Below are 23,296 nucleotides of genomic sequence, written 5' to 3' on the forward strand. Positions count from 1 at the left end.
TTGGCAGAATACATAATGACAAAAAATCATCGCCATATAAATAATATATTTTATTCGTTCGATATTCATCTCCATAATTCATCTCCATTCTATTGAGCTCCCTCGTTCCGCTCGCTTAGTTTATCCTTATCTAATCTTATCTACGAATTGACGACAATTGATTGCACCGTGGGGACCATTTTATGTAGGTTAATACGGGGCGCGTGGATGTCTTTACCCGTAATCTGTTTAACTGTATCGTCGACCTCTGTAAATTTGTCCCTTTGTTTCTCGGTATTTTGTTTCACTCAAAGAATTGTAAATTCAATATAATTTATTATTACTGATCATAAAGATTGATTATTATCGTGGTTAATATTAACATCAACACAATGAGAATTATATAGACACTGCATGATGTTAAATCTGTACCGATATTTTTTAGAGTGTATAAAAACGGATCTCCTAACCATTATTTTATCATATAATTATATAGTCATAAGTATTAAACATTTTAAATATCCCCCATAAATATCCTCCATAAATTTCCCTCATAATAATTATAAAAACAAAGCTCTTTAATCATAATTATTTTATCATATAATTATATAGTCATAAGTATTAAACACTTTTCTCTCATAACAATAATAATTATAAAAACGGAACTCCTTAATCATAATTATTTTACTACACAATTATAGCCATCAATATTAAATTTTTCTCTCAGTGATGCCTTTGGAGAGCGTTATTATTAAGCTGTTTATCCATTGCCAATAGGCCTGGAATTCGCAGGCGATTGATTGCGCCGCATGCGTGTGAAATGGCTTTAATGATGAAGATACGCTTAAACGGTTTATCGGACATCGGCAGAAAATCTCCATGAAGCGAGGTAGTACGCGTCAGTAGTTATGTATTTGAAGATCGTTATTAAAATTCAGCTGTCATATTAAACGGCACTTTCGTTATGTATGCTGAATATTTGTATGCCTAGGTAATTTTACAAGAAGATATAATGAATAAATACAATAGTCGTTCATTGACGCTCGACCATTCTACGTCATTCTACGCGGAATATTGGGAGAATTTCTAAATGAACAGCAAAATTTAAAAATAATGACATAATAGTGGGAGAAATGCGCAATCCGGGTAGACGTCGAGTTTTTACAGGACGTTAAATCAGGACGAAAATATGTCGTTCGATGGTATGCGTAGTAAACCCGCCAGTATTATACAGTAAAGGGTTCGGTAAAACCGGAGGAGTCGAACGTGTGGAAAACCTATAGAATCTTTTTGCCGGAGCAGCGCTGCTCGTTAAGCTCTCTTGAAAACGGATAAAAATTACGGATTCGCGGATCTCTAAATTTCTCGCGGTGGCAAAAAGCAAAAGCGCCAGTGCCGATTTATGCTCTCACATTCATAGCATATTACGAGGTATTATCCGACGTCGCATAATTCGTTAACAAATGGCTTTTGACTATTTTGATGAAAGAGATCGTCCCTCAAAAAAATTTCAAACTGATCACACCTAGTTACGAATACAGATCAGACTCTCGGATAATTGTCGATGACAATTATCTCGCGGACCAAAGATTTCCAATTATGAACGTTTTTAGCGAGTACCAGCCGGAGATGCTGGGGGATAGGGAAGCGCAAAAGGTGCCTAGGGTTCAGTCCACGAGAGAAGGGGAGGGTTTGGGCTGGACGTGGACGTGGTAGATGGTGGTTTTGAGAGGGTATGGGCCCGGCGTTAGAGACAATAGTAGGCGGACAAAAGCGTGATATACGGCGACCCCCAGAGCAGCGGTATTAAAATCATATTTTTAAGCCCCCCAACCTCGGAGGCCGCGGGGAGTGCCATGGGGTGTCCTTTCCCTGCCGGTCGGCTGGCCGCCTCTTTTAACCGCCGACCTCTGTCCTCCAATCCACGCCGAACCGCGAAATGGTGGAGGACTGGCTGTCTTTGCGGCGCATTGCCGCCGCCAGATTTAATTGGATTCACCGGCCGTAATTAATGCGTTCGCCATCGACTAAGACGGATTGTATTGATTTACTTCCAATATCATCCCTCGCAACAGCCCGACCGGAAGGCTCTGTCCAGTCATTCGAGAAAATTGATTCCGCGAGTTTGCGTTTTCATCGACGGCATGTCTCTTTTTTCGCTTATACTAATATATTTTATTTCGTAGTCGCCAAATAATCATTATTAATCGCAAAATAATTTGCCAAATAATTATTTTTTATTATTTATAAATTATTTGTAGGTTTAAAGATTCTCATTAACATTAGATTATTAATATTTGTATAAAGATGATTAGCATGAAAAATAATTAAATTGCTTGTCAATTTAATAAGTTATATTCCTACTTTTGCTCACAATTGCGTTTTAAGGCTAAAAAAGATTTCATCGCGCTGTTTGCAGAATCAAATATGAACACTGAAAAAAATTTTGTTCATTTTTGTCCAATGAATGATCATTAATCATTAATGTCTGACTTAATGTCCAACTTAATGTAGTTAATTCATTGATACAATATGGTAATTGAATTTATTTATACTATTAGGTGTTGGAATTAATTCGTAGCGTTTTACAAGTGATGGGAAGTACTTTCATTAATGTATTTTTTAATGCTCATGTGAAATAAATAACATTCTTTCATTAAAAAACGCTACGAATTAATTCCAACACCTAATATATAATTATATATTCATTCTTGTAACGAATTCTAGTAAAAGTTTTATAATTTAAATCATTATGAGAATTTATTGGATCGAATTTCATTTTTTTTTCATAATTCAACGAATATTTTATTATACACCCAGAGAAAGGTTTCTTTGATTTAAAGAAATTTCTTTGCTGTACGGTTAAAGAAAAAAATTTCTTTTTTTTTGAATGTCATTTTTTTTATTTGGATACAATTTCTTTAAATCAAATAAATTTTTTTATTTAATTTCAAAAAATAATGTTTAAATCAAAGAAATGACGTTCAAATTAAAGAAATTTTTTCTTTAACCGTTTAACAAAGAAAGATTTCTTTAAATCGAAGAAACCTTTCTCTGGGTATACAATAAAATATTCATTGAATTATGAAAAAAAAATGAAATTCAGTCCATAAATTCTCATAATGATTTAAATTATAAAACTTACTAGAATATCTTTTACTAGAATTCATTACAAGAGAATGAATATATAATTACATAAATAAATCCAGTTATTGTATCCTATATATTGTATTTACGTACAATTTTCGTTCAGTGTATAAATTCACATAATAATATTTTTTTTCATCGAATATAAGATTTTTTTTACTCTTAATTAGATTTATTTCTATGATCCAAATTCATAATTGTTTTTCATTATTTGTTACGTAATCGATTTCTAACGTTTATTTTATTATATATCAATATTAATTCCGTAAACTCGTATAACAAGAGGAATTATGTGTGTCGACAGCATCTGACCACAAGGATTTTTTTATAAATCTAGTCGTCGCGGCGAGCAAGTAGCGAAAAAAAAATTCGATGCTCTTGGAACGCTTATGTCCGCGTATGCTGTCCCGGGTGCACTTCATTAAAACTTTTAAATTTTGCCTCGTCCTCATCGTTTCGCAGGGTAACTCGCGAAACGAGAGAGTTTCGCTATGCCGCGTCGCGCCGGCATGAATTTGCCGGTCCCTTGAACGTCGTTACGTCAGCCGTGACCCTCGTGTAGTGCTTCTCTACATAGTTTCTCATGTAAGTGTCTCGCAGTATACGTATTTCTTTCACTTATTACACGTACAGTTATGCAACTCGTGTATTTTGTTGCAAACTACCGCAGTCGCGCAACTATTACATCTAGAAGAGAATCTAGGACATCGAGTCGTGAAGATCTAATCATGATTTAACTTCGCTCATTCTGATTACTGATTAAATAGAATATTTAAGGTAACTCTACTCTTTATGATCTACCTAAACGTTGAGGTTTTCAATATTATTGAAAATATGAGACAATTTCAATATTTATATGGGTGCAGTGAAGATTTAACTATTATATTTACGGAACTATCCACGAACAACATACCGGATACAGTACTTTACATACGTGAAGTTCTCGATTTTTTTAAAACCAATAGTCCGATTTAAAATACTGTAGAAAATATTTCTAAACATTAATTGAAAATATGAGATGTTTTTAATATTTACGCGAATGCAGTGAAGATTTAACTATCAACGAAACTATATCCATAAACAGCATATTGGGTGCGGTATTTTACATACGTAAAGTCCTCGATTTTTTAAAAATCAATAGTCAGTTAAAATAGAAAATATTTCTAAACATTAATTGAAAATATGAAATATTCTTATTTACGGGGATGAAGATTTAACTATTCATGTATTTTTAACTATCCATACCCACAAACAGCATATCAGATGCAGTACTTTAGATTATACATATCTAAAATCATAAAGTTCTCGATTTTTTATTCCGTTCAGTCAATTCAGAGATTTTTATGGGACTGTAATGTCAATAATTCGATCGTTCCCCAGCATACCCTTAAAACAGATTAGACCAGATCGCTTGATACGATTCTATATTTAAAGACGGGATCAGTTATATTTCACTTGTGTTAATCTCTTAGGAGATCTAAGGCCCCCCGACGACGTTATTAGGTCCCGGATGACATGAGGGTCGAATGTCTAATCGACCTAGGAATAATGTGTCGCGTTTGCCGGGAACTTGGTCCCTGGCCGAGCTTGCTCCAAGGGATATTCTAATCCGCTCCTGAGAGTTCCCACCCGGTTCTCGCAGAATCCCAAGTGGGAAGAGGGAACTGAGAGGTGCCGTATGTGCCAGCCCTCCGCTTATTCGTTGCAAAGCTCGCTTGCCAGGATAGACGACGAAGAACAGAGGGTGAAGGAGAGGTCAGAAGGGGGAGGAAAACGATAATTCGGCTCATTCGGTGGTTGAGCTCCAAGAACGGAGACTCCAGTCCTCGCTCGGGGTGAGCAACTGCGGGCCATTTTCTACCCTCTCCCTTTCTCTTCCCTCTTGATATCGCTGTTAGACGGCGAGTACCGAAATTCCGTGCTAATCTCGATTTACGACACCGCGGCAAATCATATGTGCCTCTGGCGATTCTCTCTCTCTCGTGTCTTCGCGTTATTACCCGGTTATCAAGCCGCAGTGTTTCTGAACCATCGGCTGTATATATTGCGTGTGTCCTAGGCGTGGCAAAAAGGCTTGATGTTCCGGATTGTTTTCGAAAACAACTTTAAAAGACATATACAGATTATAAGTGAAACAAAAGATCCCTATACGAATAAATCAAATAAATAAGAAATCTCTAAATATATAATTGAGGCTAGATTTTGGTACTCAATAATATTTCTAATAATAATGACTACATTTAAAATACATCGTTCGGTTATATAACTGCGCGCCAATTACTATCGAATTTGTAACACGATTATAGATTGAAATAATAATCTCGAAAATTAAATTGATTATCGATTTGATAAAAAATACTAGCATTATAAGATACTGTAAAGATTAGCCTCGACTATATTTAGCTTTCTCATTTATTTGATAATTTCCTTTAAAAGACATTTATTATGATCATATCGGAGACAAGATAGTTGAACGATGAACATGAGCTAACAAGAGTTTCTTCATAAATAGAATAACTTCGGTATATACGCCACACCTATTAAAAACTTAATTTATTATTTACTATGTTGAACTGAAATTGTTGAACTATGCTTGTATCGAGCATACTCGACAACTATCTGCCGGTGGCGCATAGGATCCGCGAATTTATCAATTTCGTGTGTATTCCTCCGGAGGTTCCTGCTGGCCGGCGCGGCGGAGAGATTGTCTGGAATGTCGCCAGGCGAGCAATCGTTCGTCCAGCTGGAAGGAGAACTTTGTGAGGTGCACCTGGAAGTCTTTGTGAGAGAAAGTGGCGAAAAAGAATGTACGAAGGTGGACTCGAGGAAGAAAAGAGAGTATGGACTGAGGCAGATAGAAAGAGTGATGAACAGGGTGGAAGAAGAAAGAAAGGAAGGGAGGACAAAGTCTGCAGGGCGAAAAGACCACGAAATATCTGTCAATCGCAAGAGCGGGGAGGATCGCGGCGGCGAAGTCGATTTAACGCCCGTTAAGGAAGCAATTCCTTTAAGAAGGACGAGCACCTCGCCCGGAAGGACAACGTAACCCCAGAGATCCTTGACCCTTGCCGGGGTCGCTCTTACGACCTCTTCTCCGCGGGGAATCGCTTCTGCGCCGCCATTATCGGCGGACGAATAGAACATCAATAACCAATTTCGTAAGACTAATATCGTGAAAATTAGTTTTCCTCCCCCTCCCTCCGAGGTCCTCTTCCGCGCGTCCTTCGTATTTCATCGCCGCCGGTACCTTTCGTTAAAAGATCGTGGACCTGCTCGATAGCGACGTTCATGGTTTTCTTAATGTCCATCCACAGGCGAACGATCTCGTGAATCTCCTTTTATCGTCGCGCGATAGTCGTTTTTCTCCGCATCTTTCGCGCATCCCCTTCCTTTTTTTTTACACCCCCGGCAGATATATCGCAGTGGCGTCATTACGTCGAAGCGACGTGGCAAATTTTTTAACTCCAGGCATCCTTCCACGGGTTTGTAGAAACCCAACGACAAATTTAGTATTCTCAAATCAAAGTCCGTTACTACATTTTCTACTGAAAGCACCGCGATGTCAAACCTACGACGGATTGATCGGACTTCTTTCGTCGTATTTACATAATTCTCAGAGTTATTCTCAGAAAGAATGTTATTGGATCAAACAGTCAAGAGCGTGAGATCACAACAGCTTTTTTTTTAAAGTAAATCAGAAGTCGTAGTCATAGTGCAATCGTACACTATTAAAAATTTTTCATGTAATTTATTTTAATATACTTTTAAGTTACACAATTTGAATTTAATTTCATGACATTACATTAAATTTGATTTATAACGTATTTATAACTAAAAAGTATATTTGTGTACATGTACATGAAAAATGTACTTTTCATAAAATTTAAGAAATTGAATTTACATATTCATTATGTTTAAGTAACTATTGTAACTAAATTTTCAATTAAATCGTTCATTATCGAGCTTCATTTACACGTAAAGGAAGCATTTCTAACAGTGTAAAAATCAAAGTAAATAAAAATAAAATAAGAATAAATTTTATTAAATTTCGCGAACGGGATATTATATGGTAGACATACGTCACTCCTGTGCTTGAGACTCAGCTACGATCGCACGAAGTCTCGCGATGTTATGTTGCATGATCTAAGGAACACATCAAATCAAAAGAAAACGAAAATGACTTAATTTTGACATGATGAAAATCAAAATGACGATTTTTTGGTTATAAAATTTGATTATTTATTGACGTTAAGAATCAAAATAAAATCATTTTGATTTTTCGTTGATTTTGATGTATTCCTTGGAAAGGCGATGGCGTCCCATATAAACCGTGTCGGCGCAGATCGTACCGGGATGCAAATTCCACGGTTTTTCCAATAGCGTTGATGAATAAGGAATCGTGAGGTCGCGCGCCGTGTGCGAGTAATGAAATGGAGTACGGAAGGGAAGAGTGGCATAAAGACCTTGTTGGAAAACTGAGTTTCATCAAGCACTGGTCCCCTTTCTCAGCCCTTCTCGCCCTGCCCTTCTCTTTCTCCTCCTCGTGTCGCAATCTCGACTCCTTTGTGTATATACATTCGCTCTTATCAGAACGCGCGCTTGTAGAGGATGGGCGACATCGGAGAAGGCCCGAAACGAAACAGAATTTTGCGTACCAAAGTTGACGAAGCACCAGCCATGCATTATTCCGCCCGGCCCTTTGTGCGCACATCGTGCCGTATCTGTTACCAGTTTTCGCGCGTTCTCTCGTACTTTTTCATCGTTTTCTTTGTTGCCGTCAATGACGACCGCTCGGTAAAGAAATCGACTGGTGCATCCAACATGTACCTTTTTGTCTATTAACAAAAATTGCATTTAGGTGTTTTTGCTTAAATAACTTAGAATTAATGTTGCGGAATTATATAATAACACATGAATACATTATAGTCTAAATATAAATAACGTGATATAATTATGCAGCTAGTACACTGCGCGAGTGGCACGTCATGAACAAAAGCTAATCGATTTTAATAAATGTCACTCGTCCATATATCATAGCGTCGAATAAATTTGCAGTATAACAGACACTCGTTGAAGGTCTGTAAAATATTCCGGCTAAAATTTTAAGAACGAAGAAATGAAATTAAGGATCAATGAAACTAAGGATCAATAGTTCAAATATTTTTTCAAAATTTTATCATGATCATCTCCCATGTAAGTTTAATTTCTGCCATTAAAAAGCATTATGTTTTTTTATAATTATTTTTTAATTAATTCATCAGGTATCGAAATAAAAAAAATTTATAAGTTTATTTATCATTCTTTCTACGTTTAATCGCGTAATACATTAAACCTTAGAGAGCTTAATGAAAGAGAGCTAAATGTTTTTTTTCTGCCTTTAACCTATATACCTTATTTCAATCAATTCTTCATTTGTTAAGGTTTTTTTTTATGGAAAAAAGTGATGCTTCTTGATTCGCGATATAGAATTATCACAGCTTTAATTCGTCAAACGAAGATTACGAAATATGAAAAGAGGAACGAAGTGTGTCGTACAGACTATTAATTTGTCCAGTCCGAAAACATGCATAAGACCGAAGATTCAAAGAGTCACTAGCATGGATATAGATTCTTGCGAACCTAATCATGCTAAACCAGCGGCAGTTAAAGTTTACTCGTTGAAAGACGCTCAGTGGAAGAATCCGCCAAAGGTAAGGGAAGATCGAAGTTTTCAGATTTAATATATTCTACAATTTGCGAATACATTTAAGATGAGTAAATATTCATACAATAATACATCATCAAACTTTTGACTCAAGTTTGAGATAAAAATAGCGCTAATGTCGCTGCATTGTTCAACGTCTGACAAATGAAACTATCGCAATAGAGAGAGAAATGCATCAAAATTTTTGACACAAAATTGGATGAACATTTCACGCGAATCGCGAGGTATCCAATTCTCAGTTAAATCATGTGGCTTGTCGCTGTGTCGAGCATTTACTTGGCCCTCGCACGATATTGACACGCCGCGTAACGAGATGATGGTGTTCGAGCACCTGTACGGAATTGGTTAGTCGATACGTAGCTGCGTTTACCTGGAATTAGCTCGACAGTCGATGTACACTATAGCGATAGGTCTCTAATGGAGGAGGTCTGAGTCCCTGTAACTGTTATCGGGATATCGTTGAGGTCTTGGAACAAGTAGCCGAGGACGACAACGAATAGCGAAATGGAATGTAATTTATTTAATAGAAGTTGTCACAAATTCCTCCTAAAATTTCTTTACTTTTCCTTGATTTTCCTTCTAGACAAAATTTCATAATTTTCCTTGGCTTTCAATATTGTGAAATTTTTGATCTTTCATCCTGATTTAGAAACTGTTAAATATTCTGCAGAGATTAATTTAACATGGCAATGTAAATTACTATTAATGTCCCTGACACTGCTTGCATTTTTAACTAAGTTCATAGTATTTCAAAAAACTGTATGGATATTATGTACGTATATTAAACGTCTTTAAAACCAAGATTTCTAATTTTCCAGAAAATTTTACAAAATTTCTCGACTTTTCTCTGATTTTCTTTATCGTTTTTAATTTTCTTAACAATTCCCTGATTTCCAGTTTTAACAATCTTGTACGACACATTTATATTTTCATACATTTCAGCGATACTCTAATTTAAAATATAGTGTTAAATCATATTCTAAGAAACGTATAACTAAGAAAACAAAGATGATTAATATTGTATGAATCTAATTGCGTGTTTTTTTTAGCTATTTCAAATATATTTAGTATTCTTCATATTAAAATATTTAATTAATTTTATTATGTTATTTATATTATTTAAAATGGATTAAAATGGATTAAACTAAATCCAGACATTCTTAAATATTTGATATGATGAAATTTGGGTCAGATATCTATTTAGGCGTTTAATTATTTGAACAATAATAAGTGAAAATTAATTATTTAAATGTCACCTTTATTCGTACAGTTCTGCGAATCTTTTCCGAAGAAGTCTCCACCTACGACCGGCACAATGATTTACAGAGTTGTGGCGTTTTTTATAAAAAGCACTATTGTTCTTGGTCTTATCTGTTGGACCTGTTCGGAAGGTCTTTGGGGCAGCAATACCGAAACGGAAGAGCTGTATTACAGAATGATGAGCGTGATTTTTCCTGATCGACAGGTAAATAAGTGTCAAATTTAGCATTAAGAGCTGCACGCACAGGTTTCTCTTATAACGATACATTTTTCGTAGACAAATTTGTCGCGTTCCAAGGAACTAAGATACTCCATGTTCAAAACGTACAATAATATATTGATGAAAAGCATGGATATCATGGTCAGCGTGCCACGCGATGTGTATCGAAGACTGCAAGAATTCTTATCCCCGTGCAGTGCAACGAAGGAAAGAGAGAGGAGAGCGAAATGCTTTGACGAGAATTGAGCAGAAATATTTCGCAAATTGTGCGTGTCAAATTTTGAGATACCAGTGTGGATGTACATCATACGATATTTCTTTTACAAAAAATTTGTATGAAACTTTTAGTTTGGTATTCAGAATCGAATCTTATTTTAAGATCATCTTATGTTAGGTAATGTCCTAAGATATAACTCTGTGAGTGATTTTTTTAAGACTATACTTAAAATGGTTTTAAATATAAGAACCAACTATGAATATCAACCTGTGGTTTATGACATCTTAAGATGGTATTTAAGGCGTTTTATTTCTTAAATAAGAATCGATTATGAATACCAGCGTATATCTTAATGTTGTGCGTGGAATTTAAGTGAAAATGTGATTGACTGTGAGATTAGAAATTTCTGTAGCGTTAACGTATTTAAAATAAACGTATTTAAAATTTGCTGCGTTGTTCGCGCAGGTTGTTGAAGATAATCTAACTAACGTATCTTTTTCTTTCTTAGTTTTTACATACAGAATGCTACATACAGAATCCACGGATATACGAGACAGGATTAAAATTCCGCGCGACATCTTTTCCATTTTTTCTCTCCCGTGATGCTCAAGGGCACACATGGGAGCTTCCAAGGTGTGCATATCAAGCGATTTTTATGGCCTACCTATGTATCGTCATAAAATCTCAGATAAAATCTTAGAAGCCGAGATAAAAATTTGCGTTTTCATTACATCGCCCTTTCATATCTCTTCGCTGCAGTGTTTTATAGCGTAAATGTTACCATATACATGTCGCGATGGCTGATGCACGAGCCGTTAAGGAGAGAATATTTTTTCGAGTCAGATTCGCGCGATGCATTCGCTTTCGCAACTCACGATACCTAAAGAAAGCGAAAAGAAACTTATGTGCGAAATCAGGACCTTCTTCGGGCATACCGTGAATTTCTCAAAGCCGCCAGCTCCGCCGCTCAGACTCCTCACGCGTCGAGTATTCCTTTTTCGTCGAACCAGAAAGAAGTTTCGACCCCCATTTTTCAGGAGCGTCTATCTCCTTTTTGCGGCACGTGAGCGTCGTTTGTCAGGGCACCTATTTTACTTTATAAGCGCGCACCTCGCTCTCCCTCGAGTTGTATACCGCGTCGTTGCGCGCGGAAAGGGGCCATCACACGTAAAAAAATTTCAGTCGTAACCGTAAGATCGTAAGCATGTCGACACAGTTTGACATTTTAAAACATAAGATCGTAATTTTCATTGTGACTTTTACTTACGACCTTACGGTTTACGACTAAAACTTTTTTATGTGTAATAGTCGTAATACCGGCTTAGTGAATAAAGAGTATCAAGAAAGAGCATCAATGATGCATTATTTTTGGTGTGACAGATGTAATGTTACGAAAGTGAACCAAATGAGACTTAATATTCGATATCAAGTTTTATAATGTATCATATATTTTATCAAATTAGATTAGTACTTCTTTACCATTTTTTCTTTCGAAAGTATATGAAAATATGTAATTAGTTGCTGTCTGTATGGCTTTTCTAAAATCAAACATTTTATACATAATAATAATAATTTATAATAATATATATACCGCTATTTTTATATCTTCGGTGACGTTATGTATTATAAGATTAATTCAAAGTAGAGATCTTTAAGTAAGAGATTGGACATTACAAGTTTGATCAGCCATATTTTTTAGGATTTGCCTAAAGTAGAATGAGATTAAAGTGAGGTATCCACGCACCTCCGTTCTATCTTATGCATCTATCTGATTCCATCTTAAGTAGTTCCTGAAAAATATAAGGGACCAATCAGAACATTGTCTAAGTGGTGTCCAATCTGTTATTTAAAGATCTCTACTTTGGATTAGTCTTATAATACATAACGTCACCGAGGATACAAAAATCTTGAGGATCTCTAAAATCCCAAGTAAAACCCAGCAATAATCGCGATACGCTTCTCTTATTTAATGTGCGGTTTTATTTCGCCAGGACACATTTTAAATGAATACCTTAGAGATTCGGACAATTAAACAGTTTATTCAGATCAAAACATGGTGTAGTATATACATACGAGTTAGTTAAACGATATCGGGTCGCGTGACGGACAAGGGCAGTGGAGGGAGGAAGGGAAGAGGGACAAGGGAGGGTCTGATACGAAATCACCTATACAGTGAACTTGAGGTTCGGGCTTACGACCGCCGATCGATTTACATGGACTCTCTCGCGTCGTTACAGCTGATTATGTACAGTCACATTACTCGCTACTGTTACTTTTTCGTGATCGCTTGCGCTTATCTTCTTTTTTTCTCTTCTTCACACTTGATTGTTAAGTCACGCCGACCGAGAACGTGATTTTCGATATCTACTTTCGGGCGAGTCTCCTCAAAACACGCTCGCTGGCTGAATAAGATTCTCGCGTATGTGTATGAAAAAGATTGATATATCCCCGACATTTCCTGTTCTTATAAAATGAATACGGGCAGTATAATACTTTGTCTTATTCTAATTCTCTCGGTCCGCCTTAATGCGTCACCACTCATCCTTGAATTTCGAACGATTCTCATGGACGTGAAAGATATGTGATATCGATTGATCAATTTTTCGACGATCGTTCGGTAACGATTGCTAGAGCCAAGGAATTCGTTGCGAATTGAGTAAAGAAAAAAGATTACGTAGCTCGGAAAGTTCAAAATCAGATCTGTTAGGGCAAGAGCACACGACAAACAAAGGTCGATACTCATAGGCCGGTATTCATAGTCAATTCTTATTTCAAAACCGTTTTAAGTGATCCTCTGATTGATTTGTGATATCTCAAGATTGAACTCAAAACGATTTTGAATATAAGAACTAACTATGAATATCGGCCATAGTTAATTCTTATATTCAAGATCTTAAGTTCAATTTTGAGATGTCATGAACCGCAATCAAAGAGCCGCATTAACGTCTTAAGACATTAAGGCGATCTTGAAATAAGAACTGATTATAAATGTCGGCAAAAATTTCGGCCGATGTGTCATTTATGAAAAATCCTTGGCAGTGTATATAACCGTGTACATGGATTCACAATTTTAACCCTCCGATAATATGAATTTTAACTCTTCTGTTAGAAATAGAGTTTTTTCATTGTTCCGGATTATACATATAAAAATTTTAAAAAATTTTAAAAAAAGGTATCTTATTAAAGTTTTAATAAATGAATTTTTACTGTCATTGGATTGTATTAACTTTTTTACAAATTTAAATTTATTTACCAAACAGTTTAAATATCAGTAAAGACCTCAATTATTGGCGAAAAATTAATTATAAGCAGAAATTGGATCGATAAGAATAAATCAAATAAAAGAAAGCATCATATTTTTGATCGAAGCGAATGTTGATGCATAATGATATTCATATGTAAATTTTCGTAAATACATTTTTTCAATTCAATAAACTGCGCGCTGATTCGATTTGTCGGACTTAAAATGCAATCGTAAACTACATTATTAAATAAACATTATTATTAAATTGACAATCAATCTAATTTCAGATATATCAATATTAAAAAATTTTAATTGTTTTCCATAAACGATACAACAGTCGACCGACATTTCGATTATCGTGTGATCTTGCATTTATTAGAATTCACGAAATTCTCGACGTCTAAGAGAGAAAAGAAAATAGAAAAAAATAAGACCCTTTTTTTCTTCTCTTAAAAAGGAAGAACCATTGTTAAAAACGAAGAAATAACGAAGCTACATTTCATTTGTAATAAAAATAGATAGATTTAAAAAATACTTTCATCTACGCACACAAAAATCCGATCCTGGCATCGTCAAAAAATCGCAATGCCGCGACGACAGTTCAATCGATGAGAAGAGCGTGAATTTGAAAGATCTCAGCGGAACTCGTTGTCGAACGTTTTCGTGTCAAACATGAACGCCGAGAGAAATAATTTCCACAATTCTGCCTTCGCGTGGATAAGTGACGGAAAGTTAAACGAGGCGCTCGACAAGTCGTTCCGCTGAACTTCCTCTCGAAAACTTGAACGTTGCCAACCTATCGTTAGACTTTCCCGTGATAATATATACAGCGATATATTAACTAACGAGCAACCATCGTACTTGACCATTATCTCTTTATATACACTGAAACATCACACATCCGACAATTGATTCGACGTTATTCGCCTCTCGAGGATAGCGACTACTTCGCGTTACCAACGAGACTCTCGTTATTCATTCCTCGGTCTGTCACTCACTCTCTCTTTCTCACTCTTTCTCCCTCTCCTTTTTTCTTTTTTTTCTTTTTTCTGTTTTTTTTTTACACATTACGAGTCTATCGATCATCCAAAGCGCGAACTTTTCCACGAGCAAAGTTCGTGTTACACCGTTTCCATTACGCTTTTCGTCGATTCGTTAGTTCCATTCTCGGCGTAAAAGTTTCACGACTTCGTCGCGAAGTGTCACGTGGAAGACCAGTTTTTGCAAAACCTTACAAAGTGAAGCTTACCTCGCGCGAGAACGCAAAGAACATCGCGAACGCTGTCGCGTTATGTCCCTTTTGGACTTTTCCTTCTCTCTCTTTTTCCCGTTCAGGAATCGAACGCGAATAACGGTGATAACGATTTGACAAAGGACCCGTTAAAACTATGTATATATTTACACACACGCACACGCACACGCACACACACACACACGCACACACACACACGCACACGCACACGCACACACACACACACGCACACACGCATACCCACCCCGATGGGAATTTTTAGAACGTTTGAGAGCGTCCGAGTCTTGCAAGAGTAGTATTTTTTTTTCATCATTCGGCGGGGAGTACAGACAACTCATATCAGCGCGCGCGCGCGCGGTAGAAAAATTTATAAATGCTCTATCACAATTATCAATAGAGTGTAATGTGCGCCTGGGTTTTGTTTCCGTAAGAATCGCTTCCACTTTGTACGTTACGCTGCTCGACGTGGTTCGATTTTCATCCCTCTTAAGATGCAACATGAGAGGGTTGTCTCTTCTCTCTCTCGACTGTCCGTTAATTCAATGGTATTTACTTGACATCGTAAAAATTAAACGGCAGTTAAGATTACGCGATCGATGCGATCTTGAGATTCGATATGTAGACGCGTTCGACGACTTACGAGTGCTTTTTCTTTATCTCGAGATTTTCTTGAATTTTAATATCGTTATCGTTATTCACGTCCGCAATATCGGGCGAACGTAAATATCATCGACCGCATTCATTCGGCATTGTCGATACTGCGATATGTGAAAGTTGTGCCCAAAATATCGAATTTGAAGAATTTAAACAGGATATCGACGCCCGCGTTTCTCACCCCCTTTCTCTCTCTTTATCGCGATATCGGAGCTGATCGTTCAACCTTAAAACCGCATTTCACGCCTTCAAACTACACGCCAAAGTGGCATCGAGCATTCCCTTTCTTTCTTTCATTTCCCTCCCGCCCTCCTCTCGCCCGATTTCTTCTCAGCTCCTCCTCTATCCCTGGTATATTTTCGCGCGATTCTTCCATTCGTCTTCATTCGAGCCATCGGAAAAGGGGTTCGTTCGAGAGCCTTTTATCTTTTCTCGCGTTTCACGGTCTGATGCTTCCGGACCAACGTTTCGTTGGTAGAATTCGAATTTATTTAGAAACGTCGCAAGATGCTAGAGATATACACGATAGATACTAGGTACTCTAAAAGATTTTAAGGGAAATTTTCACACAAATTCAAGACGAAAACTTCGTGTGACTGAAATGATTCAACAACAAAATGAAGCTATATAAACGATCCAAAAAATTTATTTGATTTAAAGAAATTATGTAGAAATCCGTCATTTCTTAGCTTTTTTCAAATTAAAGAAATTTTTTCTTTAACCGTATAGCGAAGAAAGATTTTTTAAATCTAAGAAACATTTTCTCTTAAATGTTTCCCTACCATAAACACTGATTGAACATTTTTTTCAATAATAGTTGAAAAGTTTTGGACCCTCTTCAATATTAAATTGTCGCGTTACCATAATTCATGCATTACATACAATGATATTGCAAGAATTTTATGTACGCAACATCATTGTATGTAATGCATAAATTATTAATAATGCGACGATGACTTAATACTGAAGAAGACCTAAAACGCGGGTCGAAACTTTTATTTATTTTATCTTAGTGTGAATTGAAAATAATAAAATTATTGTACGCAACTAAAACTAGCGTCGGCTCTCAGAAGTTTTTCAACTATTATTGATTTTATATCATTAGAGCTTATATTTTCTTGATTAAACATTTGTTTGTTTCATTCAATGTTTAGCAAATGATTATAATTATTATATAGAAATATAATAATAAATATTAGATATTATATGGCTCGTTTATATAGTTTCATTATTTATTTTGTTGTTTAGCAAATTACGAGCTTTTTGTTAAATTCATTTCGAAACGGCTTAAGTCTCAAAGATACAGAGGGTGTTAAAGTTAAAGAAAAAAATTTTGTTTTTTTTCAAAAATTTCGTAACTACTGAGATTACTTTAATAAAATTGTCTAGCTTTTGATTTTTTGTTAAAACTTTATAATCTTTTAGATTACTTAGTAGTTTTCCTTTGTAACAAAAAGAGAAGACAAAAATAATGAACAAACAAGAAAAGATCAATGAGTCCAGAGGAAATCACTCGAGGCCGGAAAATGTATAGCAAAATATAACTGACTGGAAATAAAAGAAAGAGAAAAAAATAGAGTTATTTTCTATTATATTAAAATAAAAATAATTCTATCGGCCAAAATGCCAAAAAAGGGACTGAAATAAAAGGAATGAATTTTGATAGTCTTCCGTCAAGATACTTTCAAAGACGAGATTTTAAATTCGATGTTCAATCTGCGCAGCTCTCGCAACTCGCGATTCGATTTTCCATTCTCTCTTTATGGTCCGCGGCCGTCATAAAGAAGGGAAACGAACTTGGAGAAATATTCGAGAAGACGCAACGTCGAAGATCATCCGGTTTGAAACAAAAAGAGGGGCAAAGACGGTTAAGTCGACGACCGAAAACAGAATACTAGAACTTTGCAATACCTCCCGAGGCGGGACGGGGAAACTTCGACGAGTTTTCGGTTAACTTCTTCGCATACCTCCGGCCCCTTCCTTTCCGCTACACAACTGGAAACTGGTGCGGCGATCGTATTTCGGAAACAATCGCGACGGACGGTGTCTCTCTTAATCTCATAGACCATCCCGCGAGAAGTTGCGTCGCGCGAGACTTGCCCTCCGTTGCCCTCCGATCAGGTTGCCATCGGACTCGAGCGAAATCAATTGTTCACGAGACATAATGTCGATCCCCGATACGTAACGTATCCCCGGGCGTCCTATTGATCGTTCCAACTACTCCGCTAGCGAGTCCTTTCCCGTTTCGCCGAACGAGTCGATCGCACCGGAGATCGTTAGCAAACACGTTAAAGCTAATAGACGGCTGTCACGAAAACGGGACAACGCGAACGCTTCCCCGAGTAGCGAGACCTCGAAATCGTTCTAGGATACACGACGAGTACGTATACTCTCGAGCATGTTCGAGACCTCTCGCCTTTTACCGAGATCTCGTGCCGGCCTCCGATCGCGGCGCACGCGATAGCCATATTCTTGAATGCCATCAGGATGACGGTGACGACGGCGACGGTGATGGCGACAACGGTACCATGTCACTTGCGGACGCGCCAAGCTTCTAGACGCAGCTCTCCGGCAGCCTGTTCGCCATCAGTCTTCGTTTGATCGCCTCGCCGTCGAGGCACTCACCGGCTACGATGACACCTTGTCCGCCACCCACGACGACACCTTGGGCGCCACCGATTACGACACCTTGGCCGGCGCCCACCATCATCCCTGTTACCGGCATCCCCGGCAGATTTGGTATCGTGCTCCTCGACGGTAACCTCAGCTCCGTCGGCCTCCCCGTGAACTTGTGGCAGAGCTCGTCTATGCTTGGCGTAGGTCCGGGCGTGACCCAGTGTCCCGGGGGATAACCACCCGGGTAACTCGGCGGGCTGACCTCCACGAGGTTACCCTCTAGAACATCGAAGCAGACGGGGTTCTCTGTTGGGAACTGCAAGTCGAGTGCGTTATGGGGCGGAAACGCGGAGAATAAGTTGTGCTCGGGGGTTGTGCGGTCTTCTTTCTTTTTCACGGTTCCTTATTCTTCGCCGATTCTTCATTTTAGGTCATGCGGCAAGAGTAAAAGTTCGCTGCAAAGTCGCGACTAAAATTTGTAATCTCCAATGATAGCGCGTTTGGTGAACAGTATATGTTATGCTCCTTTAAACTTTTTGATCAACTGTTTTAATGTACAATTTTTATGTAAAAATAAAAGCAAATATCTCCGAAAAATACCAGACTCCTGGGAAAATGATTCTATTCATTTTAATTTTAAAAAAGATAGAACACTAAACCTTTTTTCCCTTTTTTGAACAAACTTCGATGCACTTTAAAAAATACGGTGATCGGTTAAAACTGCAATTAAAACGCAGATTAAATAAAAATCTTCTTTTAATTAAATTTGATCGAAAGCCACGTGTAACTTTTGAATTTTCAAAATTAAATATACGATATAGTAGAATATAAAATAAATAAAGAAATAGGTATAGAAAAAAGTTACAATTGTAATTTTTCTACATTGAATTAAAAAGAATTTCTAGAACTAGAATTTCTCTATCTGTAAAAACAATGCTACGCGTTTATCATCAAGTATCCTGCACAGGCATATAAAATTTGATGAGGGAATAAAGTCTACTATTTATTATTTATCTAGTCTAACGTAGTATCCCAAATAAACGATTATGATATGATTTTACAACCGTGACTGTATAACATGCATGCGTTCCAATATTCACCGTCAGTGCTGAAAATCTACAGCGCCCATAACGTATGCTATAGATTTTCAGCGCTGACAATGAATATCGAAATGTAGTCCATATTGTTTCCTTTATAATAGCAAACAAGCAAGATATTTCAATAAAACATATTCCATAAGTCTTCGGTTAATTCCAGGTTTGCAGGGGGCATGTGCCACTGTGTATACAAAGGGTCTACAGACCATCGTAATCGGATTCACGCGAAGGCTGTTTAGTGGGTATCGGCTTCGAGGAGTCTTACCGAACTTGTTCGGGATCACGTCGGGATCAGTCTCCACGGTCTGCTGAGAATTCTGCAAAGGGTATTGTTGGGGCGGTAACTCGCTGAGTTCCGCCGGTTTCTCGTGCCGCGGTTTTGCTACGCGTTCTCGACGTACTCGGACCACCACTACCAGGATGATGAGCACTAGAGTCACCAAGGCGCCAACCACCACGCCTATCAGTGGCGACAACACGATACCAGCATCCTGACCTGCAACAACAAGAAAGGTCGACTCTTATCTTCTTGCTGCGTTTCAAGCTCAATTAAAGACCGATTAAAAGCTATTTGCTCATTAAGTTGTTTCGTCGATTAAGTAAATAAATAGTTAAGGTAATATTTATAAGTTATATATTTAATAATTTATTTATATATTTATATTTATTTATATTTATAAATTACTGTCACATAAAATACAATGATATATTCTTTCTTTATGCACATTTCTTTATATTAAGAAATTATGAGTGACCCGACTATTTGATTTCACAAATAAATAAAATAAATTATAAAACGTGTAAATTAATTGCTTCTTCTCTTTTTAATTTCAAGAAAATATATTTTACGCCTCTTTATCTCTTAATTATTGTTATGAATCATTGCGAATATTTTGTCTTTCCTTATACTTACTACAAATTTTTGTATACTTATATACGTATTGTATGATAGACACAATGTTGAATAATTAGATCAGTGATAAGGATTGCGAGGAAAGAGTTATTACTCCTCGTTGTTGAGCCGAGTGGTCGAAGAATAAAGTTAATGTGGATAATCCTGTGAGGTAGAGGATTAACCACACTGTGTCGCCGTAAAAGGAAAACGACTGCTGCTTCTACCCTTCTTACTTACGAGTCCCTTCATTTTTTTCGTCTCTCCTTCTCTTTTACAAGTCAGCTTTTACTTTGCTACTCGCGTAAACAAACCTCGGCCGATGTCACAGTAGAGAAAACATTTTATATTCCTCAATGTCGGGATTACATCTGGCGTGCGGTATTTTTTTGCCGTGCTGTCACGTACATGATGGGTTTTACTAGCATTCGATATTTTCGAATCGCTCGTAGAATCTCAAGTAGTAATGGCAATGCACGCCGGAATGAGAAAATATCCGGCTGTATAGAGATATGTGCTGATGATTAAAAATCACATGCAAGATAGATGTGAATGCAATAATATTTGTTTATCGTTTATTGGAATATTAAATATCCCTCAGGAATCAAATGTTACACAGGTAGGACAAATATAATTATTTAATTTTCAAATATAAAATATGATTTTGAGTCACAATAAGTTCGCAAATTACATTTTTTTAGTTTCTTTTGAAGAGAAAATAAATTTTCAAATTCACGCTTGTTTGTCAGAAATATAATTTAAAATCCACTTTGAATAAATATAGTATATAATTCATGCCGAAATTCCAAATGGAATTTTATTCATAATTTTATAAATTATATGTAACACAAAAAACGTTTAAAGAGTAAAATATATATAATATTAAAATAAACATAAAAGAGATATGGAATATAAAATAGTAAATAGAATTTTTTTGCCTTAGGTGATCCATAAATTTTAATGCTGTACATGTTACAATGTATGCATGTGTTTTAATACATATTTTATACATGTATTTGGTACATACCTATGTAAAGTATATTTTTCATTTATGCGTTTTAATTCTTTTATTTTTTTTTGTATTACACAGATATTAACAGACAAAATTATAAATAAAATTCCATTCTGAATTCAGTTATCAATAATGGAACATTTAAAGTAGCTTAAGTGATATTCGAACAGAACTAAATAAAACAGGAACGTTCTTTCTCTTTAAAAATTTTGCGTGCCGAGCTAAACGCGCAATGACACCGAAGGTTTGCTCTATGGTTAGCTAGTCATGTTGAAATTATTTCTCACGATGCAAGGTGCGCGATCATCGCACGGTATGAGAAATCTTGCAGGGTTGTTTTTCGCCCTTTTAACCCTGCCGCCCTACGTATCGTCGGGCTCGCGCACACGTGATAGCGTCCCACTTGATAGCGCCGGCAAGGCGTGGGACCGCGCCTGCTGTTTTTGTCGGATAATTAACAAAACTGCTTTCTTGCACCGTTCTGAGTTGCGATCAGGTGCGCCGGTGTGCAAAGCAGAGCTGCGAGCTACGGGGTGGAAGAGCGCGCGTACCGCGAGTCTTTAATCTTTAAATTTTCGCCAACTTATTTACGTCGATTAAGCCAACTGGCTCGCGATGTCTGATGCGCGCTTATATCGCGAACGTGAATCACGTTGGTATCGTTTTAGCATTGAACAATTATGTACTCACATCAGCTTGAAGATTAGTATTTTTCTAGCTACTCTAAAAAAAAAAAAATCACCAAAAAAAAGTCATTTCTCATCACCATTGACCTAATTCATAGCTTTCAGACTCCATTCAGTTATGAATATCTTACTAGCCGACATTAAAAGTCTTTTTGAGGGCTGAAATTCTTAACATAATTTTGATACATAAATAAAACTTTTCCAGCATGTCACATATCTTATAATATGAAAAAAATTTACGAAAATAGCTCTTTCTTTATAATTTTAATTGCAAATTTCCCAAAATTATGACGTGATAAAGCAATTTGAAAAAAAGATTCATATTCAGAAATTACTAATCTTGTTCCGGTATTCAAAAAATCTTTTTTATCAAATTTAAATATTTTTACGTGGGAAATATTTGTGTAGCATACAAAGTTTTACATTTACTTTTATCAAGATGGTAAAATTATGGAGAAAAAAGGAATGCCGGTATTTTATGAATTAATTATTATACAGATAGTGAAAAGATTTGATAAGATTCTCATTAATTTTATTTGCTAAAAATAATTTTATTGAATCTGTAAATTATTTCGCTGTAACAGGAAATCGTCTCATTGCCACAGAGAAATATATTATTATTTACTAAAAGCGGTAGACTTTCCATTTCGTTTTAAAAGCAAATTTGTGTTTCTCTGCAGACAAATTTGTTCAACGAGATGCTTCAACAAAACAGACCGGTGTAATATCAAATAATTAATAACGATCAACTAAGTTTAATTGCTTTCATATCGAATAGCAGCTACTATTCTTCAGTAAATCCATCTTTTTCTCTTATGCTCCACATGGTAGGGAAGTGGCATCGTGACAATTGGACCGGTCGTCTCGTTTGCGTGGCTTGCGGCAACTCTCGCTGTAATACCCCGGTATATTTACGCGTGTAAATGCATTAAAGTGCACGCGTGTATGCGCACATAACACGTATGTATGTATATGTGAGGTATTTTGCCAGTGCACGCGGATGCGCGCGGTAATGCCCGTAAAACCCTGGGTTTAATCAGCCGGCAACCTAGGATACACACCACCGTGACCGAGCCCGTAACCCGAGGAACGTTCTGCGTCACACGGCGATATAATGCCGGGCATGGTGTCGAGCCATAAATGAGCTCCACACCAAGAAACTTGGACGGCGAATTCCGGCTGAATGCCGGAGCGACGAGCGGAGTGCGAGCTTAAGAAACTCGTAAACGCGAGTCGCAGCATCCCACGAATGACCGCTTATCCGCATCTCGAAAATCCTTGTTTTTACGCGTCGCGTATTCTCAATTGCGTGCGCT

The 23,296-nt window shown here is 36.9% G+C and overlaps 2 protein-coding genes across 5 annotated transcripts in view; one reads left to right on the forward strand and one right to left on the reverse strand.

Moving 5' to 3' along the window:
- Positions 1–3,269: 3,269 nt before the first annotated feature.
- LOC105147741 (uncharacterized) lies at positions 3,270–12,905 on the forward strand. The gene is made up of 3 exons (XM_087415496.1): positions 3,270–8,816; positions 10,101–10,295; positions 10,368–12,905. Exons 1-3 carry the CDS (start codon positions 8,634–8,636, stop codon positions 10,554–10,556), a joined length of 567 nt encoding a protein of 188 aa, XP_087271622.1. The 5' UTR covers positions 3,270–8,633; the 3' UTR covers positions 10,557–12,905.
- The window catches only part of LOC105147740 (kin of IRRE-like protein 1), a 447,481-nt gene continuing 436,731 nt past the window's right edge, over positions 12,547–23,296 (reverse strand). For all 4 annotated transcript variants that reach the window (XM_087415491.1, XM_087415489.1, XM_087415488.1 and 1 more), the window contains exons 14-15: positions 19,656–19,886; positions 12,547–18,572 (exon numbers count right to left, since the gene is read on the reverse strand). In XM_087415491.1, the coding sequence (XP_087271617.1) occupies positions 18,232–18,572; positions 19,656–19,886 (572 nt within the window). In that variant the 3' untranslated portion in view covers positions 12,547–18,231. The remainder of the gene's footprint in view (positions 18,573–19,655; positions 19,887–23,296) is intronic.

The sequence above is a fragment of the Acromyrmex echinatior genome, chromosome 18 (genome assembly GCF_024713525.1).
Source record: "Acromyrmex echinatior isolate Ae372 chromosome 18, ASM2471352v2, whole genome shotgun sequence".
In the NCBI taxonomy this organism is placed as follows: Eukaryota; Metazoa; Arthropoda; class Insecta; order Hymenoptera; family Formicidae; genus Acromyrmex; species Acromyrmex echinatior.